General features: G+C 39.4%; 1 protein-coding gene across 24 annotated transcripts in view; it reads left to right on the top strand.

Annotated features, from left to right (window-relative positions):
• Window positions 1-27430, top strand: part of LOC129747279 (sodium bicarbonate cotransporter 3) — a 164712-nt gene that overhangs the window by 88461 nt on the left and 48821 nt on the right. For 15 of the 24 annotated variants that reach the window (XR_008737479.1, XM_055741399.1, XM_055741409.1 and 12 more), the window contains 5 exons: window positions 13384-13478; window positions 25103-25261; window positions 25434-25496; window positions 26005-26481; window positions 26639-26812. Coding sequence is in view for 23 of the 24 variants with exons in the window: in XM_055741399.1 (XP_055597374.1) it covers window positions 13384-13478; window positions 25103-25261; window positions 25434-25496; window positions 26005-26481; window positions 26639-26812 (968 nt within the window). In the remaining variant the exon portion in view is untranslated. Of the gene's footprint in view, window positions 1-6532; window positions 6682-13383; window positions 13479-25102; window positions 25262-25433; window positions 25497-26004; window positions 26482-26638; window positions 26813-27430 lie in introns of those variants that run through there. The other 9 variants (XM_055741413.1, XM_055741410.1, XM_055741422.1 and 6 more) reach the window with 4 other exon arrangements.

Raw genomic sequence — 27430 nt, 5'->3', positions numbered from 1 at the left:
TTATAAAGTAGCTTTAGTCTTAAGCAAGCTGTTGAGGTTGGCATGAAACTTAAATTGTTACTTGGGCGTGCTGCCAAAATTCAAACTCAATGCACTTTTTCATCGGACGCTATCTAAAAATCACTTCACAGATCATCAAAAAAATTTTCAAATGCACATAGGGGGCATCCATAAATTACGTAACGCTCCTAGGGGGGGAGGGAGTAAGCTCGAGCATTACGAATTGTGACATAGGGGAGGGGGGAGGTATACTCATCGTTACGTAACGATTTTTTCCTTAAAAATTTCAGTTTAATTGCAGCTTTTTAGATGTCATGCATTTTTTTGCGGAATAATAAGCAAACCAAAATCAGCTTAAAATTTGTCAGCTTCAACAAGATTGGAACTGGTTTGTAACCTTTCCTCTTTGAAGATTTTATAAAATGTGCATTGGATATCCGTGAAATAACCGTTGAAAACCCGAATATTAGGTACATCTAGCTACTCCCAAGAAATCAATCCAATCTTAAAACGGAAATTTTATTGTTTTTTCCCCAATTGATTCAAAAAATTCAATTTTGAATATTCCGACGAATATTGCAGAGTGAAGTATATTTTGCATAACAAGTAATGCACCTTGAACAATATAAAGTAAACAGGGTAGATCATCAGTTAACAAGCACAGATAAACTCGTAATAAGGCAATTAATTTATTTTATCAGAGAGTTATCATCAATGAGTACTAAGAAGCGATTTGGATAGGTATTGATTCCGTTTTGAAGAACGTTTAAAAAATGTATGTTAAAATCTTTTTTACCTTCCAAAATCAGTATTTAAAAACATGACAAAATTTGGGGGGGGGGGGGTAATTTTCAACGTTACGTTATTTTCATAAGGGGGTGTTGCGAAACGTTACGATTTGAGACATACGGGGAGGAGGGGGTCAAAAAAGTGTTTTGTGTTACGTAATTTATGGATGACGCCATATCACATTAGTTCCACTGAAAATTTCATCAATTTGCATCCCTGCATTCCAAATTTGTTCACAAAACAAAGTGTTGCATTTTTTTTCAAATACACTCCTTAATTGATTTAATGAAAAAGTGATTTTTCCGATTCATTTACAACACACTTCTTCTTATCAGGCGAATGATAACTCCGTTAGCATGTCACCCATAAGTTGCAAATATGTTTCAAGTTGAAAGGTACTTATTTACATTACACACTCTCGCACGTGCATTTTTCCTTTGACCGGTTTAAAAACTCCAGCATTTCTAAGAAATTATTGTTTGAAAACCGAATATTACGAAGTATATTTTACACTCATAAGATTCATAAAACGAACAAGCTTGATTATCAGTTAACAATCGTAAATAGATCAATTCGTAATCGATTCGCAATCAGGACAGATGTGGACTCTGCTACTGAAGATCTTTAAACTTTTTGTTGTTAAATTGACCTTGAGTTACCTGTACGAACCTTCGAAAATTAAAAATTTTAAATAATAAATGGAAGGGGAAGGTATTTTTCAGCGTTACGTAATTTTCATAGGAGGGTACGTCGCAGCGTTACGTTTTGTGACCTACTCGGGGAGATGGTCAAAAAGTGTATTTTTACGTTCCGTAATTAATGAATGCCACTTTATGGATTTTGAAAACAAGTTCATAATTTGAACAACATAATTCACTTTCAATATTGAAAATATGCAAGTTTGTTTTACGCATCTTTACTTTAAAGACATTTAGGTTATAACAACACTCTGATTTTTCCCTTAGCATGTTAATTAAGTTTTCGTATTAATTTCGTTTCACGCAGATTAGGCTAGAACGAAACGATGCCAACCCATTAATTATCTGACAATTGTGTTGTCTTGGAAGATCACGAGAACTGTGATGGCTGAGGGTTCCTCAACACCAAACTTGCATGCAATGACATTAGATACCTTTACTAACAATGTAGGTATATCTTACCGGACATCGCGTTCAACTACTTGTTGATTGAAGATGACAGTTGCATTTTCAAATGAGGCATGCAAAGTAAACAATACCTACTATGTACGTGCCGTAGTTTTAAACCGAAGGCCGCTCTACTTGTGCCGGCAATTCACTTTCATGAATTCACTGAAAAAAAATGCAACCAGAAGCATGGATGTACTAATTCAGTGTTGGTTTGATGGTGCCCACAAATGGCCGTTTCCATTGAGCAGCTTGGAGGAATTTGGGACCCACGCAAGTGGGTTGGTAACTTTCGCTCGGAACAACGTTGGAGTAGTCGGTCAGTCAGTAGTGAATCGGCACTAAAGCCTTCCTGCTACCAACTACTTAAAGCTGTGTGTGATGTGAAATTGAAACCTGCTCGCTCAAGTGATTAGGAGATAACGATGAGGGCCCCGGTGTCGATTTGATGAGCGACGGACGACTATCGACACCGGGCGTCATCGTTTTGCCATGTCCATGGTGGTGGAAAGCTGTGATGTAATTCATTGATTGAATCGGTATGAATTTGATACAGCCAGCCACATGGGTAACACGAGTTACAAATTAGTGTTACAGCTGTTCTGCCTTGTCGTTGGATCAATTGTCAATTTTATTAACATTAAACGCATCGGAGGGGGTCAAATGACATTTTTTTTAACTTCAAATGACTATAACTCCTTTTATAATTGTTTTTTCACAAGTTTTTCTACATGTCTATTTTTAACTTCAAATGCACGTATTTTTTCATTTTTATTTTAAATTTGTAGATTCCAAAATGTGTGTGGGTCAAATGATCCCTAACACTATTTCTTCTAAGACTCTCTTGTCTCCCAACCGATTTTTACAAAATTTATAGTTTTGGAAACCTAGTAACCTTGTAACAGCTACAATAATTGATTTTATAGTTATTAATGTTATGTCCCGAGATAAGGTGACCGTGATATTGGTAGACGGAACATAAATACGGGGTTAAACTGGGAATTACATATATATTAAAACTTTAGTATAAAAGTAGTAAAGTGAATGTCAAAATCTCTTCTTCTTTCTTTCACTGTGTGCTGTCTCCACTGATGATAACTGTCAGGTGTCACCAGGGAGCCCAGTGCGAAGTAGATCCATAGTAGGACTGTTCATGGCCCCAACATCTCCCCTCTTAATATATCTGGTACGGATCGAACCACTGCGGCGCTCTTCGAACCCGCGAAGAACGGCGTGGCTGTTGCACAGCTGATAGATTTTCTGTTGCCGTCCGGAAACCGGACGAGTTTCTCGTAGTGGTGATTGAGGGCGGAGACAACGACGATGGTACTGATGCTGACAGCGCAGAAGCATCGTTACGAGACGATACTACTTTCTCTTCGGGATGCGACGTTTGCACAGGTGTAGAATGATGGGAAGGTGCACCAGGATTCGAAACATTTGGCGAACCACAAACCATAGATGGTGGATTCGTTTTGGGTGAAGCGGACGGTAGACACAAATTATGCTCCTTCAAGAGTATGTCCAACGGTAGTATATGGTTACTCGAACTCACTGGTACATCTGGTGTGATCGATCGGCTTCTCATTTGGTTCACGTGTGCTCGGCACATTCGGGAATCTTCGATCCAAATATTGTACATGGCTCGGCCAACACGCTCAAGTACAACTCCGTCTGCCCATCTCCAAGTGTTGTTGGAATGAATTTGAACGTACACTGTGTCATGCTGTTTGAAGAATCTCATGTTGCCTTCCGAATGTCTTTCTTCAACGTTTGGCCTCGGCGGTGGTCGAAGTAGCTCTAAACAAGTGCGGATTGGTCGTCCAAAAATTAAATCCGCTGGTGATCTACCGGTAACAGGATTAGGAGTTGTTCGGTACGTTAATAAAAATGTATCTAGAGCTTCTTGGATCGTTCCCTTCCCTTCTCTAATTTTTCGCAAGGAGCGTTTAAAAGTGTCTACAAAACGCTCAACTTGCCCGTTTGATTGTGGGTGATAGGGTGCTGTTGTTAAATGCTCAATAGCGTTTTCTACACAAAAGGTGGCAAATTCGGTACTGGTGAATTGCGAACCGTTATCGCTGACCAGGGTTATTGGCATTCCGAAGCGAGCAAAAATGCCACGTAGAATGCCGATGGTAGCCGCTGATGTGGTGCGACTGGTTTTGTATATTTCCACCCACTTCGAAAAAGAGTCAACGAGCAACAAAAAATAGTCTCCTTCTATAGGCCCCGCATAATCAACATGCACACGCTGCCACGGTTTCTCCGGCTTGGGCCACGGCTGTGGTGGTGAAAGCGGTGGGCTTTTGGATACCATAGCGCACGGTCTACAGGAGCTAACAAACTTGACGATGTCTGCATCCAAAGATGGCCAATACACAAAACTTCGCGCTATTGCCTTCATGCGCTGGATTCCGGGATGGCCTTTGTGCATCTGTTGAAGGCATTGGTTCCGGAATTTGGACGGCACTGCAATACGCTCAGCGAACATAATACATCCTTGGACGATGGACAAGGAATCTTGGCGGTCGAAGAAACGTTGAACCTCTTGATCGGGAATCACTTTTCGAGACTTCGGCCAACCATTTTGGATGAAACGGAAAACTTCACCAAGGACCGGATCGGTCTGAGTAGCACCTTGAACTGCCTTGAAATTAAGAGGGACTTGTTTAGCGGAGTTGAGTGCTACTGATCCTAAATCCTCTTCTAGGTTGACACTGGCAATAATATAGTCTTCGTCGGGCTTGATGTGGTTGTTAATTAACCGCGACAACACATCGGCATTTCCAAATTTGTCTGTGCTGATGTACTCGATTTGGAAATTGTACAGCAGTAGCTGCAACGCCCATCGTTGCAAGCGGTTGGCAGTGTAGGTGGGTATCCCCTTCTTGGATCCGAAGATGCGTAACAGAGGAGCGTGATCTGTTTGAAGGGTGAAACTTCTACCGTACAGCATTTTGTGAAATTTTGTGCAGGCGAAAACAAGCGCTAAACCTTCACGGTCGGGTTGCCCATATGCTTGTTCGGCTGCAGTGAGAGCCCTGGATGCGTGTTGAATGACCTTCACCGAACCGTCCGGAAACTTGTGGCTCATCGTAGCACCGACACCAACCGATGAAGCATCTGCCGAAACAACGATCGGCAAATCCGGGCTGTAGTGTGTCAACAGAAGATCAGATGCCAGAATTGTCTTGAACTGGTCGAACGCTTTTTGACACTCGGTTGACCAGTTGAACTGCTTGTTGCCTTTCAGCAGCTCATCCAGTGGGTAACGCAGTGTTCGCATGGCTGGAACAAAACGACCATAATAATTGATCGCTCCTAGGAAGGATCGAACACCGGTCACATCTGTAGGAGGCGGAAGGTTGCGGATGACGTCGATTTTTGCTGGATCCGGGCGCAACCCGTGTCTGTCGATCAGGTGCCCCAGATACTTTATCTGCTGCGAACCAAAGGAACACTTTTCGGCTTTGATGGTGAAGCCGTACTCTTGAAAACGTTTCAAGGCTGCTGTAAGATTACGGTTGTGCTCCTCCTCGTTTGATCCGCCGATCAAAACGTCGTCCAAGTACCCCAAAGTGTTTTTAAGGCCAGCCAGGATGGTATCGACTAGCTGTTGGAAGGCGCCAGGTGCTGCTTTCACCCCCGGCGATAGTAGATTGTAGCGATACAGCCCCCGATGAGTATTGATGGTTAACAACTCTCGGGAAGATTCATCAACTTCGACTTGCAGGAATGCGTCGGACAAATCCAGTCGAAGAAAATTTTGAGAAAACATGTTTTGGGGAAAATGCTGTTAGTCAGCCTCAACATAAATAAGTTTTTCAAACAAAGGCACCATTAAGAACTTATTGAATTTATTTCAAGAAAATTTCACAACACCATGAGAAAATTGCAACGGCAGTTGTACCTTATCGATCGAGAAAGTCGTTAATTGTACCGCGATCCTCGCCTGACCGGCAAATCCCGAGGGTCAAACTCATTCGTCGCGGAATTGTTGATAGCGCTGCAACAATATGGTAGAGATTTCCGCATCAGCATTGTATTCATCACAAAAATAAATTTGAAAAATTTGCATGTCATTGTCAATCAATTTTCTCCCACACTTCATGACCGTACCTACTGCATTCTGTAGAATTTAACACTTCAACCGTGTATGAAAAAGGTACTTCCGTTTTCGATAGAAGTTCCAAGATAACCCGCGCTCGAAACAATACCGTTGACACTAGCCTGACTATAATTGCATCTCTCCGGCCAGAGATTAACAGCCCTGATATTTACACCGGCTAAGGCAGATAATTGACTTCAAGTGAACCAACTGAACTATCACTAAAGCCTCGCAAAACAAAAACAAACCAACATCGGCCGCGTTATCAATCGTTCGACATCGTGGTATGCGATTAACGACGACGAACCCTCGAAAACTATCTCCGAATACACTGTATATAGATAGTGGAGGGCCTTAACAAGTCCCGGTCCATCAATCCAGTATCATCGGTCACTTGCCTTTGTCAACCCAACTAACGCTAACGTGTCACCGCACATAAGTAGGAAGATTGACAACGGGAAAACTAACTAACCAGAACTAACAACTGAGACAGGCACATTAGCACGTGGCCGGGATATTGCTTCAAACGACGGAGAACGCGGCCAGCAGGGATATTGTAGTGCAAAATCCAACACCGGAACAGCACCGGAGCAAGCTCCAGCGGAGGAGGATGATGGCGGTAAACTTCCTAGCAAAGTAGGTATAATTACTTCAATTTACGACTGCCTGCCCCCGTTTGATTATCACATTAGCGCGTCATAATGAAAAATTTCCTCATCAAAAGTGATAGAAATCATTTTCCAGTGGATCTGTTCCGTTGTTGTATTGTGTGCCAGCAGCTCGAGCGATTTGTTTGCTTGTCCAGTGTTGTTATAGGTAATTGAAAAATCGATTAACAGTGCGTGCAGTGAGCGGAAGTGTCGGTCATTTATGAAGAAAATAAAATGAACCATTTGGCTAGCAAATGGACCTTTCGGATGATGGAACTTTATTGAACGACTGGTGTGTTAGAAATGTGAGCCGAGTAAAAAAAGATTCAACGCGTTGAAAGACACCAACAGTAGCTTAACACGTTCAGTTTTTTGGTTTTACTGCCGAGCCCAAAATCTCGGAGCGAGAAAGTAAAGAAGGAGAACTCCAAGATTTGAAACGTGTAGCTAAACTGAGCGGCTTACTTGAGTAAGAGAGCGTCACACGTTTTTGATGTGAGGGGATCTCCCAAAAAATATACCCGTCACCCAAATATGGGTCCCATGGCAACGAAAGTGTTAAAAGTGGAATTTCCAATGCAGCATTTGATCGAATTCCGATCATCGACTTCCCCAAACTGTTGCAGTTTTTGAACACAAATTTGTTGTGAAAAGGGTATTTCCGAACGTGTTTAAGCCAAAGATATCGGTACTTCTAATTCTAATCGGTCGTACGTTTACTGGTTTACCATGGAAGCAACTGAAGAAGGTTCTAGTGAGGCGGTTTAGAGGTACACCGAGAATGAAGGCGTACTCACAGACAAACAAACAGGACACTCTGAAGAAATTCCGTTCAATTCTTCGCAAAAACTACTGCATTGCCATCTGTTGGCGACATTGCCTACCAATCAATTCCAATTTGAGAAGTGGATCATCGTCACCTCTGACAATTTGGCGTTACAAGTCCGATTGTAAACAATCAATTCATTGTTTACTGGGAGGTATTGGATTATTCGTTTTGCAATTTTACTCAAGTTTTTGTTTGTTTTAGGTTTGAATGAGATACCTATTCTGCTGGCTACGAAGTACATACAATCAAATTAATCAAGTCAATCAATGGTTAAACAACAAGTGTATGACTTAGCAATGTTATTTCCGTGCAGTTCATGCTCACCAATATCCTGGAATGGCTGATACAAACGAAACTTTTGCAAATCTGCATGTGAACATTTCTACAAGTTATGGGAAGAAAATTGTAATCGTGAATGTTCTGAAAAGATTACGCACTATTTTTCTTTTTGGAACTAGTTCCAGCTTATTCAATTTCAGATTCCTATATTGTTACTGATATAATTTTCATTCACTCCAGAAAAGACTTTCATAACCTTTATAAACATCAATTCTATATCAATTGTGAAAACAAAATGAGATTTTATACAAATGATAATATTTACGAAATAAAGAATACTGATTTAATTCAACATACATTTTATTGAAATCTATGATAAAAAAGCGACATTACACCCTTAGGCTCTGCTTCAACATCGGTAATCTTCGGTCCAGCCTCGCAGCTATCAGTAGTGTACTCTAGTGTCGACATTGCCTAGCTTCTAGATTTCTGAAACCGATTTGCGAAGAATGGAATTCGAGTGTCCTGTCTGTTTGTGGCTTCTGTGGCGTATTCTTCGACGAACAATTTGGATTTTGGAAAAGTTAAAGCGCAGTGAATGTCATTCGCTGTGTCCAATGTTTCGAAAATCACTCAGAAGAAACGCTCATGATACGTTTCCAGTTAAAAAAAAATCAAAGCCGAATGCTTCGGCCTGTTGATCCCTAGAGAGTCGCCAGAGCGACAATGTGAGATCAATGTAAACAAGATTCAAAAGCGAGAGCAGATTCGCATCAAAGTCGATCACTCAAACTCACTACCTGGTTATCAAAAGTAAGTGAGATACACGATCCAATTTGAAAAACCCCTGGTAGCTCCTCACTCGGTTGAAAAGCCTAACTGGAGGAAGAACGCCTCTCTTCCAAATCTTATTTTGTGTCGCTCATGAGAATCGTGTGATTTTCGGAACATTGGCTGCTACATTGAAATAGCGGATAGAGCCAAGCTAACCAAAATGAAAGGGGCCCTTTTCTTCGTGCTTTACAGCTTAGACGTGAAGAACGCCTTCTACAGCGTTTCGTAATTTCTTTGTAGAATGGTGGAAAGTTACTTCCAAAATCAACAGCTGCAGTAGGTACCTGTATGATCAACAAGGTAATAAAAACACATTCTCGTATGACCGAATGAAAAGGGGTGCGTAGAAAAGATCATTCCCTTAGCCATGGGCTATTCCACCCAGAAAGAAAAACTAAGGTCAACAGCGTAATGATTGAGGCAATGGAGAACTGGATGAGCCCCAACAACTTGGTGGGGTGGTGTTGATAATCAACTCGCTGACACGTTCGTCGCCACGCTCATTTTCGTAGTTTTACTAGTCGTGCCCAAAGAAATTCTCGGAGCAAGAAAGAAAAGAGGGAGAATTCCAAGATTTGCACTGTGTGGCTAAACTGAGCGGCTAACTTGAGTAAGAGAATGTCACACGTCTTGATGCGACGGAGCCTCCCAGGAAATACACCCTTCACCCAAATATGGGTCCCATGGCGACAAATGTTAACAGCCCAGTCAGGTAATATAGCCGTTTGACCGTTCGATTTTCTATATGGGTATGATAATTGATGATCAGCTAAATTCCAATAGGTAAAGGTCCCTTAGAAAGGAGACCTGACCGAGTGCGGTAACTGGCGTGGCATAACTTTGACCTGTACAGCTCTCAAAGTACTCTGCAAAGTGATCCTGAACAGGATCCATGAGAAAATCGACGCTATACTCCGACGACAACAAGCTGGATTCCGGACGATCATGTGTGGACCACATCACAACGTTACGAATCATACTGGAACAAATCAACGAATTCCAGGACTTTCTTCTGCTGTTGATCCTTGATTACGAAATAACTTTTGACCGACTGAACCACGAAAACATCTGGGATGCGAGGAGGGGTCCCAGAGAAACTAGTCCATCTCATCGAAGCACAGTACGAGGCATTTTCGTGCAAAGTCTTGCACGACGGTGTCTTGTTCGAACCAATCCCGGTAACTGCTGAAGTGCGACAAGGATGTATTTTATCACCGCTGCTTTTTCTCATCGTAATGGATAAGATCTTGACTGAAGACCAAACCGAGGATTGTCGTGGAATCCTTAGACAATGGAGCAATGACCTTGACCTGGCAGACGATATTGTTTTGCTCGCCCAAGACACCAAGACATGCAGAGCAAACTCGACGACCTCACCGAAAGCCCCAAGGCAGCATGTCTCAAAATCAATGTCGGAAAGACCAAGTCGATGGAGATCAAGACAGGAAATCCTTCCAATTTCGTGGTAGCTAGGCAACAATTTGAGAAAGTGGAGTGCTTCCAGTAGCTTGGTAGCCAGATTACGCTTGATGGTGGTACCAAGAAGGACATCGAATCCCGGATCAGAAAAGCTCGAATTGCGTTTGCGAGTCTCCGAAACATCTGGCGTTCACGCCAGATCTCTCTACGAACTAAAATCCGAATCTTCAACTCAAACGTCAAATCCGTATTGTTGTATTGTACGGTTGTGAAACTTGGTGCACATATGCGATGACGACGTGAAAACTGCAAGTTTTTGTGAAACGCTGCCTGCGGAACTATCATTCGCGCTTGGTGGCCTGGTAATTGGATCGGCGCCGGAATCGGCGCAGGACCCTTAGGAAGGTAGGTAAATTCCAAAAGCCACGGAATCGTACTCGCCATCACAGCAAAAGAAGGCTATGGTCTGTATTGTAAAGCGTGAGCACATGAATCACACGAGACGTTGCGAAGCGAAGTGGCAAACGGTCCGTTGAAGCAGTGTGTAACCTGTGGAGACTTATCAATGTGCAGGGATTGATAAACTTGTGGTTTATCGGCAGATATTGGGCCACATCTACGGAAGCCGTCTGCGTATTAGCAAGGGTCATGCTCATCTCGGTTGTAATTGGAGAAGAACGTCTATTGCTAGAACAATAAGAACACTCCTAATGTGATAAAACAGTCTAGGAAGGCCTTGATGTCACACTGACTGGCGTCAAACGAGTTAAAGCTTGTGGCAGATCACGAACTGTGTAGGATGACTCTATCGTCTAGAAGTGCACGTGTGATCCTACAAGTAGAACTACAAAGGTAAGATTTGACCTTAGGCTTAGTGGATCTTGTGGGAACGACGCGTGTCTGGAAGGATAACTCCAGTGACAAAGAGTATCCAACAAGCTCTTTCTACTATGAGGGAAGCTGCGGGGAAAAGACAAGCCCTAAGCCCTGTGGATTTCGTAGTTTATTTCACTGTTGAGAGATACCCTAGAAATAGACAGGCTCTCGATGCCTCGATGCCAAAACATTTTTTAGGCGTAGTGGAGGCGTGAATAGGATAACTCCCCCTTCGAAATGTATCCGAGTGCTATATTTCCCCCCTTACCTTCAAAGTATATATACTTTTGACTACAGACAAGGAGATACGACCTTGAATCGTTACGATGAAAGTTCGGGCCATGAACCGTAGATTGATGAGGTCTTTTGTCGTCTAGAGGAGATGTCATTCATAAATTTATGAGCACTACGAAAGTGACAAAAATGAAAAAAATGACAAAAATGAAAAAAATGACAAAAATGACAAAAATGACAAAAATGACAAAAATGACAAAAATGACAAAAATGACAAAAATGACAAAAATGACAAAAATGACAAAAATGACAAAAATGACAAAAATGACAAAAATGACAAAAATGACAAAAATGACAAAAATGACAAAAATGACAAAAATGACAAAAATGACAAAAATGACAAAAATGACAAAAATGACAAAAATGACAAAAATGACAAAAATGACAAAAATGACAAAAATGACAAAAATGACAAAAATGACAAAAATGACAAAAATGACAAAAATGACAAAAATGACAAAAATGACAAAAATGACAAAAATGACAAAAATGACAAAAATGACAAAAATGACAAAAATGACAAAAATGACAAAAATGACAAAAATGACAAAAATGACAAAAATGACAAAAATGACAAAAATGACAAAAATGACAAAAATGACAAAAATGACAAAAATGACAAAAATGACAAAAATGACAAAAATGACAAAAATGACAAAAATGACAAAAATGACAAAAATGACAAAAATGACAAAAATGACAAAAATGACAAAAATGACAAAAATGACAAAAATGACAAAAATGACAAAAATGACAAAATTAACAAAAATGACAAAAATGACAAAAATGACAAAAATGACAAAAATGACAAAAATGACAAAAATGACAAAAATGACAAAAATGACAAAAATGACAAAAATAACAAAAATAACAAAAATTACAAAAATGACAAAAATGACATAAATGACAAAAATGACAAAAATGACAAAAATGACAAAAATGACAAAAATGACAAAAATGACAAAAATGACAAAAATGACAAAAATGACAATTATGACAATTATGACACAAGCAAAAAAATGACGGCAGTGAAGACTTTTGATAATAATCATTTTTTAGTGGCATGGCCGTGCTTTTCACGATAACCAGGAAAGAATAAATTGCTTTCCATTTTTCAATTACATTTTGATTCACATCATCCCTATGAGGTTACAAAACAGCACTTAAGGACGAACGCCTTCACAAAAGGCTGTTTAAATCAACACAGATCGACGAGTTCATTTGCCAACATCAATTAAACAGCCGGTTAAGATTCCATAATGTACACTTAGGCTCATCTGTTGATGATGCCGTTGGCGGCCGAGCATTCGCTCATTCAGCTGGCTCTTTTCCTATGCAAACAACCTCAACTCAACGCTATATAGTCTCTCGGTCGGCTTGGAACGATAAAGTTATCATTTTATCATACTTATTATTCCCATTGTTCCAATGCGACCATTTCCAACCATTCGGAATTTCTACGGACGAGACAAACACATTAGATGCAATTCGTCAAACCATACCTTCTAAGTAGCGCGTAATTTGCTTTTCCCGCCTTTTTTCGTCAAACTCTAGCATTTTGATGCCCGGCTGCTGTTACCCGGGGCATTGTAATTGGAAGTAACTAACCGGGTGCATATTTAATACCCATCCTGGACACCATCAGACAATCAGCGACATCTTCCACCTTGGAGACGTGACGTTTCAAGTTCAAGTTCCTAATAACAATACCCGCGATATCTAGCTTGGGAAATCTGGATGTTGTTTTTCTTTCCCGCTGTCACTGCATGCCGTGTCGTTTGAATTTGTCAACTGGTACCTATTAAACGAAGATGTCATACCTAGCAGGTTCTATTAGTACTAACTGCAAGTAAAAATTTGCATATCTAATGTGATTCGTTCTTCCGGGAAGTCTGTGGCACCCACTTAATCTAGATTATCACCGGTGTCATCATGTCAAATACTAAGTACTGTTATCAGCTGCCGGGAGATGTGCTGGATTTAATTAGTACGTTATTTATGTAATGAACATTTATTTGAAACGCAATTGTTCAATAAGGATTTTTCCATTCAAGAATATTGAAGTATATTTGTTACTTCCGGAACAGAGCTTCCGGTACCAAAACCGAAACGACGAACGAAAAGTTAACTCTTTTTTTAAACATTCTCTCTTTGCAGACCCTGGAAAATGGATCACGCAACCGTCGACGATGAAGCATCCATAGATCCTCGGCTGAAGGGCCGAACGTTTCCGCTAGAAGAAGACCTTGAAGGTAAGCACTTTTTATGATAATTAAAATAATTACAAGCCGACCCTCAGAAAAGGATGGGTCGAGTTTTAATCTCTTTTTCGGCCACATCCTAAACTGAGGTAGTCTTCCTACTTGCGTAGGCACGCATGATTTTCCGGTCCAAAATTTTGTCCACCGGACCCGGTTCCCGGTTGTAACAGCTCCAATGCTTACTTCTTCCATTTTCGCCAACTGACTCACCTTAATGTACACAGTAAACGAAAATTACCGAGTTCGGTAAATTTTTTACCGAAATCCTAACATGTGTAAATCGTTAAACTGTTCGGTAATTTTTTCGGTAAAAAATAAACGAACATCGGTAAATCGATTATTCATTTAACGATGTTCGTTTATTTTTTACCGAAAAAATTACCGAACAGTTTAACGATTTACACATGTTAGGATTTCGGTAAAAAAAAATACCGTCGGTAATTTTTGTTTACTGTGTACACCATTTTTGCACGATATTATTGCTCTTTTTCGGCAAGATGCTTTTCATGTACACGAAAGTAATGAAAACTGCAGTTCACGATACACAGAGCTTTTTTTAGTCCTCTCATAAGGGGTTGCAAAAATGCAATGTCTTTTTAGCAAATCTCTGTGCCGAAAATCCGCTGAAAAGTATACTGTGCCAAAGATGATATGATTTGAAAAGCACTATTGGCATAAAGACTCGAGCTCTCAAGCAAAATGAAGCGAAACAAGCAAAACAAGAAAACATTTTATGGTATTTTCATCGTATTGGATAATTTATCCCAAAATAAAAATAGTGAGAATCGAATTCACTGCAACATTCTCATCTTGGCTTTAACCACGTTATTAGAAAAGTTCAGATACCGGTATTTCGTTAGCAACTTACTATCTTCTATGTGTAATCGAAAACGCTCACTGAAGAAGATAGTAAGTTGGTATCGAAATACCGGTTCCTGAATTTTTTTTTATACCGGTTTTTTCTCACTGAGGGAGGAGTAATAATTCTGTACAACCACGTAGAAAACCCAACCTGGTCCGGGGGAAAGATCGCCAAGGCTTTCAAACATTCGAAATTGACTGTGAATACTTTGCTCAAACGTTACCAGGATACTTTGGCGGTAGATTGCGCTGAGCAAAACAATGTTTGAAGTGAAAAATTGGACCGAAAACTAAAGTCTGCTTCATTTAATATTGGAACACAAACAATTGCGTGTAGCTCAGTGATTTATTAACGTATTCATAATTTGTTTTTCATACAAATGTAGCATTTTCTTTACTCTTTCATAAAAAAAAATTTAAAAAATTATTCATTGCTGTTTCGAAGAAATTCTCGTACTTTTCCCGTAATACGGCACATTAGGCGGCGCACACCCTTTTCGTCCACCGTTTTGGTGATTTGATTCCACCAGTTCTGCATTTGAGTCATGTTCCTAACAAGTTTTCCCTTTGCCTTAAGCCTCCGCTTCGTGATTGCCCAGTATTTCTCTATCGGCCGAACTGGGGGCAGTTTGGGGGGTTGAGGTCCTTCGGTATTACGCTGACCCCGTTCGTTGCGTACCATTCCATAACCGTTTTGCTGTAATGGCAGCTTGCGAGGTCCGACCAAAACATTACTGGACGGTCGTGGGCACGAACAAACGGCAGAATCCGTTTCTGTAGGCACTCTTTTTTGTAGACTTCTGATGTCATTGTCTTGTCAGTGAGAAGGACTTTGGTTTTCTGTCCACAACTGCATATCCCCTGCCAAATCATGTACTTGCGGGCGAATTTATCCACAATCACGAACTTAAATTTTGCAGGTACATCCCCCCGAGCCGTCGCCAAATAAAATTTTTGACCAGGGATTTGCCCAAAGTCCGCCTTCACGTAGGTCTCATCGTCCATCAGAATACATCCGTCGAACTTGGTCAGCACTTGGTCGTACAGCTTTCGAGCACGGATTCTGGCCACATTGTTCTGCTTCAGCGTCCGATTTGGCTGTTTGCTGGTTCGGAATGACCTTATTCCTTCCCGGAGCCGAATTCGTCGCACCGTACTGTAAGCGGCCTGAAACTTATTGGCCAAATCGCGGTCTGAAAGATTGGGATTCCTCTTGACGGCCTTGATGACTTTCCCACGCAGTTTCCGGTCGACAGTTCCACTCCGACGCTTCGAATGCGGCTTCCGAGCCGTCGTCAATGTTTCCTTGTACTGCTTGATAACACGCCATACGGTATTTCTGGGCATTTTAAGCTGTTTAGCTAGCTTCGATGCCGACAACAATGGATTTTCAAGAAAACTGTGCACAATTTGATCTCTCCGTTCGGCTTCTATGGCTATTGTTTACAAAATGCTATCGTTTGGTGTTATGACATAAATACATGGTGAAAGGTAATGAATTTCCCGACACGTGGGTGAAAAAAGTTTCCAAATCCGTCCACTAGGAGCGCCACAATGAGCAAAAGAATTTGTTCCAATATTAAATGAAGCAGACTTTATTTGCAAAGGTAATCAGAGCATCCCAGAATAATCCTGGGCTCTCTCGCCGCATTTTGGCGGAAAGGTCATTACAGCACGTAGTACAGCTCGTCAATTCTGGATGTGTGAAGTAGAATCGCATTGTATCGTGCCAGCATACAACAAACAGGGTTTTGAAAAAGAACCTGGTTGCCAAAACCCGAGCAACAAAGCTATACGACCAAGTCCTGACAGGGTTGGACTTGGTTCAAATGGACTTTGGTAAAACCCGAGTCAGATATTTCACCTTGAAAACCTTGATGATTTGGCAAGCCATCTCCCAGCAAACATAAAATCGCAAAAGCATTAGAAATGACAGCTTAATCGTTAACAATGTTAACGCGAATCGCCCGTCCTACCAAATAAGTAAACGATCGTAAAAATTGTTACTTAAAGTCGGTATAAATCCGATATGATTAAAAGTCCGCCATGTTTGCAAATGTGTTCTACCGCGCGGAATTTAAGTGAGAAAACAACCTTGTTGTTCTCTTTGCGATAAGCAGTGCAACCAGATTGTTAAAAATCAGATGGTTCGTTCGGAAAAATTGTCCAATGAGAAGCAACAAATATTGTCGCTGGCAACGGTTTGCATGCATTAAGAGCAAAACTAGCGCTCTCGCGCATACTTTCAGGATGTATGAATAAGGTGTTGAATATATCGTCCAATTTGTAAAATTCTTATCGCTTAAGCCAGTAGTTTAAATGTATATTGCCTCCAATGTGGTAGGTAAATGCTGTTGTTTTCGAGTTTTATGCGTTGATTCTATAAATGTACATGTACCGTATAACAAAGTTTGTTGCGAAATATATTTATATACAAAAATGTTCGTGACGAACGATTCAGGGATTTGAAAATTTTTATAGCAAGTGCGTACTTTATTATGTCGTTTGCTGTATGTCTTCCGAAGTTATTAAGCCTAGCATCTTCTTACAAATACTTAAATTACCAACTCATAGTAAGAATGCTATGTATGCCATGACCGAGATTCGATCTAATGACAATTGAAACCCTTGGAGCCAAAGGGGTATAAGTGCATAAAAGCTGATTTCGAGAAAAAGGCACTTAAAGATCGTGACAAGGCTGATAAATTTCAGTCAATATCGTTCCATCTGATCAACGTCTAGTAGTCAATGTCATCGAAAAAATATCAAAGTCGTCTACCAGTTGAATGACCAAGCCACAATGTCAGTCAGGCAGCAATGTCATTATTGAATGACATTTTTGCACTCCACCCGCATCAAACGTACGATCGTCTTTTTATTTCATTTGCTGGCTGGAGGGAGTTTAGGTTATAAGTTGTGCAACAGTTGAAAAAATATAGTTGTTGGCTGTAAGAAGAAAAAAGTCATAGCAAGCATGATGTCGTTCATTCAACTTGGTCATGACATTGCAAGCTTATGTCGCTGACCAAAAATCATTATCGCATGACATAGACATGCTAAGCAGTATCAAAGTCGACTGATATATGATGTCTGACACTGATAATTTGCAGCTCTGGTTAGTTCGTGGTATTTCAATAAATTCCATAGATATTTTTTATGAAATTTTTCAACGAGTTTGATCTTTTAAAATAAGAACAAATCGTTTGACATCATTTTTTAAGAAAAACAACGTTTATTTGACGTTAATTGGGGTGACACATGATTTTTTATTTTTGCACTTCCACCCCTTTGCCACCAAAAAAAAATCACTTATACCCCTGCCACCAACAAATTTCTATTTTCAGGTGATTTTGTCTTGTTGATATGATTCAGAAAACATAGAGATTGAATTAGGTAAAAGCTAAACAATTTATTAACATATTTATTTTTTACTTTTATGATAGGAAATGTGCCCTGGTACACTTAATCGAGATGTTTCACGTCTAGAGATCTTGCCTTGTCAGTTGGAGTAAATCTTTTCAAACAACAATTTTTCATCAGGATAATTAGAAGAACAATCCGTGAAAGATATTTCTCTGTGGCAAAGGGATATAAGTGCTGCACTTCTACCCCTTTGGCTCCAAATAAAAAGTAAATTTCAGTTAGCAGGATTTTTTCAACGAGATTAAAACATAAGAAAATAGTGAAAAAAAATTATGATTAAAATAGCATATGATGTTTGGCAGTCAAGAATTCTCGAGTTTTTACATTTGTCACTTATACCCCTTTGGTTCCACGGGCCTCGATTGGCGTAGAAGACTTGAAATGTAGCACTTCGCAAAAGGCCAATGGCTTTTTATTGGCGATTTTCATTTTTTATTGATTCCTCCCATGAAGCACTTTAAAAAAAAATAGGTAGGATCGATCTAGTTAAAAGCATTCTTCGAGTTCAATTATTCATTTTTTTATATGTCGATTCCAGGACCTTTCATCAAAGTAAACGTTATCGGTGATTGACCTTTCCCTTAGGATTACACAATCCTCCTCAGACCCCTTAAAGGTACCTATCTAAGATGGTCCAGAAAAGGCAGGGTTGCCAACATTTTTTTTCAAAAATCAGGGAACTGGTGAAATATAAATCAGGCTAAGTCAAACTAACGGAAATTTCGCTCAAAGTGATGACCTTTTTTTTGGTCGTGGCTAAACATTTTCCTTTTTTCACTTCAGCTATGCTACCTAATCCAGTTCTTTACTATCCATTTTTCATCAGATTCGCAAAAATCAGGCGAAATCAGGCATATTTTCAAAAATCAGGGAAATTCAAGGGCTTTTCAGGTTGTCAGGCCGAGCCTCGAAAAATCAGGCAAATCTGGCACATTGGCATCTCTGGTTGGGGATTCAAATTGATCCTTGAACCGGCAGAAGATCTCGTGTTAACTTTGAGCTCAATCAGTTAACTGTATTGAGAATTTTCCTCGAATTGGTCTAGAGAATCAGCAACATTCATTGTTTCGGTTGTAACTTCTACAATTGGAGCCCGATTTTCGTCAAGTCTTTTAAAGCTATCCATCCGTCATATTGGCAACACTTCTCTAATGACTTCCTATCTGTTCAACTGGCAACAATCCCAGTGAACACTACGAATTCACTCTTCGTGGATTCTAGAATAATAGCAAATAGTCTTATTTGCCGCTGGTAGTGTTCATGATATTATGCTGTGTGTTCCACCAAGACTTTTCAGTTTTGGGACAATCAACCTCAAACACGATCATGTGTGTGAACCAGCTGTCCGTTTTTTGTACCGAGAGTTTTTGAGGTTAATTGTCCCGTCTCATCTGTACACGCTCAGCAAGTGTGCGTAAGAAATGTCAAAAACAACTCTATTGACGATCCGCGATGCCAGGTAAATTTTTGACGTTTTGGAGTTAGGAAAAATGTATGGCCGTTTTCAAAAGCTTTCCAAAAGCTCCCTAACTAATCGAAACTCTTCTATGGATGACATGGTGTCGCTAGTGTTTGCTCAATAACTCCCATCACTCTCACTTGCGACTCTCTGATATTGTTTACATTTGCCACGCGGTTCGTCTGTCTATTTAGATTGATCGTCGCGGTATCAAGTTCGATCGTTGCGAGTGAGTTTGAACAGGTTTAAATGTTCTTTAATTATTCGATACAAATGCTTTAAAGATGCGGTTGCCAGATTGCCAGGTTTGATCCGGGTTTGCCCGGATATTCAATACAAAATTTGCAAATAGTCAGTCTGTCCCGATTGCCCGAATTTTTCCCGAATTTATTCACTTTGTTTGGCAAATCAAGCAAAAAAAAACCAATTGGGTTGTAAAATTTTCATTTATTTATGTTTGCAAAACGAAATGTTTTGAGCAAATTTTATAAAAATAATCATCAAAGGTTTTTTGGAAGCCTAAAATACAATTTAAAATCTGTCGATGACTTTTGATGAAATTTTTTTTTCAATTTTTTTCTTGATTTTTATCAAATAATTTTTCCGACCGGGATGACTTTGAGGTTATGTAATGGCTTTTCGGTCTTATCGATAAAGTATTAAAACACTTTTATTTGTGCTTCATCCAACGTTTCAAATACTATGTATTCTTTTTCAAGGAACTAAAATTGAATAGGAAAGCATAAAATTGATTTTTGCGGAGTGATTTCTGGGTTTTGACAAAATTAGCCCGGATATTGCCCGGATTTTGAGCGTCAATTTTGAAATCAAATGTCCGAATTTTTTCAGGTTTTTATATAAAATTGCTCAGATTTGTCTGGCCCGAATACGTGCTGCAACCTTATTTAAAGACCGCAAATAGCTAAAAGTTGCCTTCTGCTAGGCAAAGGAATAATTGGAGCCCCCAAGGTTCAAAGCTGAAACTTATTCCTTTTTAAGACTACCATAATGTAGATACCTACATGATAAATATCATTCAAAACCTTTACTTTTAACTTATTAGTATCAAATCCTTTCAAAGCTCACAGCGATGCAACGTTATACGATTACTCTTAAAAACGTTTGACCAACATATTTTACTAAGTGTTGGTGAATCTCGTTTAAAGCTTTTTTTCACATTTAAGCTTATTTTTGCCTTGATAGCGTTGGAGATGAAATCTTAAATCTGATAAAAAAAAAGCTTAAATGTGACCAAAAAAGCTTAAATCTGAGAGATGTTACATAGGGAGTTGTATTAGGTTGCATCCTTGTGTCGAAGTTACTGTTTTATTTCACAAATACTTTTTCACATCATAACTAAGCACTGGCTATCAACAATCGGTACCTAACGCTAACAAATCAAACAAGCAATTGCTCAACCTATTGGTATTTGTGAAAGGATTCAATGATAGTAGCAGATTCCACAGAAAATGTTCAATTCGTACTTCTGAAAGACATTCTTCAAGCCTTTCAAGTATTTTGTATCCCCACAGTACATCCCGCCTCTTGAAAAAATACCATAAATTTGTGAATGGTTTTCAATGACCCACATTATGATGACTAATGCCATATTGCTATTAATAAAACTAATCTTGCTATAAATCAGTAACCGAACGGCTGAACTTGTACCGGCCAAAGCACGGGTCTGATAAGGCGCACTAGCGATTACAGCACCAACTATTGGAGACAGCCTAACGTTTCTGTATTATTCGAGCACTATAAAACTTTGATTGGAAAAATGCCATGGCCTGTAGGTACTTGAAAGCAAATAGTCTGGAAATATCACTATAAAACGACAAATGTTAGCATTGAAAGCAAAAGTGGAAACGAGCACGCCTTCATATGGTGCTGTGGTTAGATGAGCCGTATTACTGAAATTCCATCTTCAAACAAGTACCCGGCAGACACTTGTCCGGATCCGATTTCGATCGTCTAAAAATCGAGGAAAGCCCTCTAAAGGTGGAAGAGGGAGAAACGCAAAGCTTCAATCGAGAAAATCCCCGTTTTTCGAGCTTCAGGAAACACGCTTCCATTTTTTGAAGCTTAGTTGTTTATACTCCATATCACTACATAACATACGGCCGAAGTGTTTGACGGGTCTTATATGAACGATAACGCGTAAGGGCAGCAGTAATAAAAATAATCCATTTCCTTTGCTTCCACACGTTTGGAATAATATAACTGCCAGTCGAGTACCCCATTACAGTGGATCAATTGTTACACAAAGTGGCTTTGATGTTTGTTTAGTGTTGATCTTTATTGTTTACTGTAATAAATTGAAATGAACTCAATAAATGATAACTTCATTTTAAGAACCTCAACTTATAAAAAATCCATTAAAACATTCCAGTGAATTATATCAGATTTAATTGAATCAATCTCCGGAATGTTTCTAATTTGATCCCTATGGACATAATGACTATATTCGATTATTATTGCTGCTGCCGCCACCGGGTGATTAGTAATCAATTCAGGGAAACTATAGTAGGTAAGTACCTACGTACTTAGTCACTGCGGCGAGGAGCGTGCCGCTTATCGTTGCAAGCCAAAGATAGCAATCAATCTCTGGCGGCACCTGTTGGGTGCCCACCATGGGAACAGTGATTGAAAATTTTGTAATAGAGAACCACCGACGCTGGCCCTTCAAAAGGTTCTAATTAGGAAATTTCATCATTCAGCTTATACAATTTTTTAAAGAGTTTTTTTTTACGAAACCTCTCATCATTTAAAAATAAAAAGGCTAGCTAACTACGAAAAGTCCATGAACTATCCTAACAAAAGTTTCCAAACAGTCAATCACTAGAGCGGCCATTATGACTTCATTTTATCACAAATTAAATAAGCTGAGGTGCACAAAGTGCTAGATAGATATATTGCCAGCGAGTTCAACAACTGATTTGCTCTGATGGACGTAGAATAAACGCGGCTTAAGTTATAAAAGAAAGCAACAGATCATCTGGGACAAAGAAAGCGCAATGAAATATTTGAATAGTAAAGCTTGAAAATATTTTGCAGCTACACATTTATTTACATTTAGTACTGGCATCAAGGAAAAACTTGTACTGTTTACAGTGATGATCTTTGAAATAAATTTCCAAGAATGTAAACAAGCCTCAAAACGCTCGACGCAGTGTCTCATCAATAGAGATGAACATCACTCTTAAAAAAGTTGGCCTAATATGGAAGCATAATAACTTTTTTAACTCAACTCTAATCGAAATGTGTTCTTCCAATAAAATAAGTGTATAAATTAAGCTTTAACAAAACCTATCTTTAAAAGAAATCGGCCGAAGGGGACTAAAGATATTCATGAAAAATGGTTTTTCATGTTCCTCCTGAACAAAATATCTCAAAATCCCGTACAAACTTCAGCGACCTCTTCCCGTAATCCAATCTGGCCCAAATTTGGCATGAGATCTTGTACTAGGCCTGGAATTAATTTTAGTCTGCAGCGCATAACTTTTTCAAAAGTCGGGTCATTTGGGGCACTCTAGTGTGTATGAATTAAACCGACCCTTGGTGATCCGACACGAGCGTGTACCCGAGCAAGTCAATCAAGCCGCTGCGGCAGACTGGAACAGCCTGCACATTTGGCGGCCGGAGCAGGTGTTTGGTAATCGAATTGTGGTTTGGTACCAAATTTAAAAAAAATCAAACCGTTAAAAAAGCAACTATCGTCAAAGTTATACACGCTCAGAATATTTTACCAATTTTATGAAAATATAAAGAAGTTAAAAATTATTAAGTTGTGATAAAAAGCGAAAAGTGAATTACGCTTTATTTAGAATGTGGTGAAATGCTATTCTGAATGAGAAATAGAAAAAACAGAAAATCAAAAATAAAAACCGGTAAATTAGTTCAAAATAGAATTACCAGAACGAGTTAGGAAGACTGCTTGATGCGAGAAAATATTCAAGCGAGTTGTAAGCAGAGCTTTTAATAAATGAAAAAAAGCCCCGATAAGCGAGTTAAGAGGACAGCTTGGAGATCAATCGGGTAGAGAGGACAGTTTGATATAAATGGAAAAAATCACCGATAAGCGAGTTGAGAGAACAGCTTGGAGATCAAACGGGTTGAGAGGACAGTTTGATATACATGGAAAAAATCACCAAAAGGCGAGTTGAGAGTACAGCTCGGTGATCAAACAGGTCGAGAGGACAGCCTAATATAAATAGAAAAAATCACCGATAAGCGAGTTGAAAGGACAGCTTAGTGATCAAGGGAGTTGAGAGGCGAGCTTGTGATAAATTAAAAAAGCACCGGTAAGCCAGTTGAGAGGACAGCTTTTTGATCAAGCGGGTTTAGAAGACAGCTTGATATAATCGAAAAATTCACCGATATGCGAGTTGAGAGGACAGCTAAGTGATCAAGCGAGTTGTGAGGAGAGCTTGTAATAAATGAAAAAAGCACCGATAAGCGAGTTTAGAGGACAGCTCGATATAACTGAAAAATTCACCGATAAGCGAGTTGAGAGGACAGCTTAGTGATCAAGCGGGTTGAGAGGACAGCTTGATATAAATGAAAAATCAACCTGTAAGCGAATTGAGAGGACAGCTCGGTGATCAAACGGGTTGAGAGGACAGCTTTATATAAATGAAAAAAAAAAAAACGATAAGCGAGTTGAGAGGACAGGTTAGTAATAAAGTGGGTAGTAAGGACAGCTTGATACAATTGAAAATTTCACCGATAAGCGAGTTGAGATCATGGTGACGAACGTGTTAATTTGAATAGCTGGTTTGAGTTTTAACCCTGATCCGCTCTCAAGTGTCAATATGACACTATTGGAAGTTGGGCAGCTTGTAACTTTTTTTGGGTGCATCCAAATAAAACAATTTCTTCGGCGGCCCTCAATGAATTCTTGAAATCTTTAATTTTGCATCATTACTTTTTAAGGACGCACCGTGAAAGCCCAGAAAAAAAGAAACGCCCTAATCAGACCTTGAGTGTCAATTTGACGCTCATCGCTTAAAATCGCTATATCTCTCTTGTTTCTCAACCGGTTTTTACAAAATTTAAAGTTTTGGAAACCTCGTAACGTAACTCAAATATGTTTTTCAGACATTATTCATCTGCAACACTTAAGTTTCCCGTTGTTCAAAGTCCAAGAAAAAAATCCGAAAAACATGCTTTGGAAAAAGACTGTAGATTAGCTAAGAAATGCTCGAGAAAATTTCACTTAATGTCCAAGAATGCTGAAGTTAGAAGCTATACATTGCATATAAGGAAATATTTTTTTGAAACTTTTTAAGATCATGACCATAAGAAATGTAAAAAAAAAGTGGTGTAAAAACCGTAGGTAATTTTCAATCAATGAATCATAAACATTGTTCAAGTCCCACCAGATAAATTTCAAAAAAAGGGATAAAAAGTTGACGTAATTTGTCATATTTTTGCATTTTAAGATTGTCAAAATACGAAAAACAGATATTTTTTACAAATTTTCAAAAAACGACTTTTTGCCAATTTGAAATTTTTTCAGATTTCCTTGCACTAAAATACAACTTTGCACTGGATTTGGAGTATATTAACTCAAGATTTCCGCAATAAAAAAAAATCAAGGACGGATGAGGGTTTCAGTAGGTGTTGTGAAGATTTTTTTTAATTCGTTTTCTCAACTATCAGGATTCACTCACATCAAACATGCGACCATCGGTGGACATTTTTACAAGATAATTAAAAATGCAAAGCGCCCGGATGTCAATCCGGATATTATGCATCAGCGTCAAACACGTTAAACGGCTCTTCAAGCAAAGCTCCACAGAAAAAGGCCCATCAACACTGATCCCTGCGAATACATATACTTATTTTTTTTTCGTTTTTTATTGATTTCCAGGTCATCGGGCACACTCAGTTTTCGTTGGCGTTCACATACCGGGCTCGTCCAGACGGCACTCGCAACGACGCCGCCACAAGCATCACCCCTCCTCGACGACGGGCGGCGGCAAGGAAAATGGGGACAAAAATGGACCGAACGGCGATACCGAAAGACCAGGTTGGTTGTTGGGTTTTTTTATGGGACTTAATCCGTGATTTTGGAGCATTTTATGTTTCCTTATTTAAACAATTTTACAACTAAACTAGTCTATATCTCTACACACGTATGTTGATAGATGCTTGGGGTCTAACAACTTTTCTGATGATGGTATACTTTTCTTGCTCTTCAGTTGCTCCAAAACCTCACGTTGTTACTCAACGTCGATTCAGCGTGGTTGACGATGGGGAGTTTTGTAAGCTTTCTAACATACTCTTGTTGCTGCTTAGGGCATTCAATATTTTAACCGTTGTTAGATTTTCACATATGTTTCATTGAATACAGGAATTTCAACTGTTACTAGGCTTTTCACGTTTTCAACTTTTTTTAATATTTGATGTTATGTTTAGAAAGTAAAAAAATTTTGTTTCGGAAATCAGCACTAGTTTAGATATGCATTTTTTAATTGCAAATAATAAAAATCCAAAAAAGATCAAAAAGGCATTCAAAACCATTCAAGTAACTTATGCATGCAACTCCTTAACTTCCACACATTGATGTATTCCAAATATCTAACTAGATCCAAGCATTTCCGATTTCCCTTATTCCTTTGAAGTTTCTTATTTTTAAATTTTTGTCTTCTTTACATGGTAAAAATATATGAAAATATAAAGCATATTCAAAAGGTTAAAAAAAATAAGCCAAGATCCCCTCAATAAAATTCATTCACATAAAATAACACTTTTCTTCTACTCTACCACCAGTTACTCCACCCGCACAAAGAGTCCAGTTCATCCTGGGAGGGGAAGTGGACGACAGTCAGCATGAATCGCATCCGCTGTTTTCCGAAATGGAGGAACTGGTCAAGGAGGGAGACGAGATGGCCTGGAAGGAAACCGCCCGCTGGGTCAAGTTTGAAGAAGACGTCGAAGAGGGTGGCAATCGGTGGTCCAAACCGCACGTCGCCACCCTTTCGTTGCATTCGCTCTTCGAGCTGCGCAGTCTGCTGCTCAACGGAACCGTTATGTTGGACATGGAAGCCTCGGGACTGGAGCAAATATCCGAACTGGTTTGCGAAAACATGGTCAACTCTGGGACCCTGCCAATAGAGGCACGCGACAAAGTCATTGATGCGTTACTAAAACGCCACAGGCACCAGCACGAGTTTGGCAACAAGAAAACCAGACTACCGTTAATCCGATCACTAGCCGATATCGGCAAAAATCATTCCAGCTCCAAGAGTAAGTAGCTAGGGTGTAGGAAATTTTATTGAATCTTTGCTTTTGTACCATTCTGTCCAGGTACCTCTATATGGCAATATACTTGTTATAGCGTAAGAAAAACATTCAAATGTCAAACAAAATAAATCACAACTATCCAAAATTCACGATCCGTCAGATATGCGTCGATCATCCACTGCCAATTCTGCAAATTCATATCCAATGCACGTGGTGTCATCGTCACCGGGATTGCACGATGAGGTCGGTGAGCCAACACCTTCACCGCAAACCGCACTGCTCGGTGGAACTTCCGCCAAAGATCAACGGGGTCACTATCTAGCACTACCAACAGGTACCAACCTATTCTTCCTTGCCTCAAGAACACCAGGCTTGGCAGTTTTGTTAAAAAAAAACTGCCTTAACAACAATGCAAAATCAAGAGTTCTGTTTTTCGACTCCTGCTAAAATGAACACCCACCACCACATTCGTATTGTGTACTACTTGTAGCATAAATCACCATCAATGGCGCACACACACACTCAACAATCAGTCTAGATAGCAAAGCACCCGTAAATAATGTAAAGTATGTAAGTGTTTGGTTCAAGTGTGTGCTAATCAATATCTGCGCAGGTGGAGGTCCAACAATTCACACGTGTTTGCACCGGTAAAAATGAACAGCACATTTCACCATGATCTCACAATAGGTTTAAAGAACACACAATAGGGAGTCATACGACGGTATTCCACAAAAAGCCTTCTATTGTAGTGTCGCCAGAAGGTGATATGCTCTAATTCACGCTCTTATGACATATTTTGTATCATCAACATTAATATATAGATAACTAAATGCTTACTCAATATAGCTACTATCATTCCGAATCATGTTGTATTGCCTACGTTATATAAATTTAACGGATACTACATTTGTTAGATAACATGTAAACCTATAGGTACATACCAAACAGCATA

The sequence above is a fragment of the Uranotaenia lowii genome, chromosome 2 (assembly GCF_029784155.1).
Source record: "Uranotaenia lowii strain MFRU-FL chromosome 2, ASM2978415v1, whole genome shotgun sequence".
Lineage (NCBI taxonomy): Eukaryota > Metazoa > Arthropoda > Insecta > Diptera > Culicidae > Uranotaenia > Uranotaenia lowii.
This window is presented reverse-complemented; position numbering and strand designations above follow the sequence as displayed.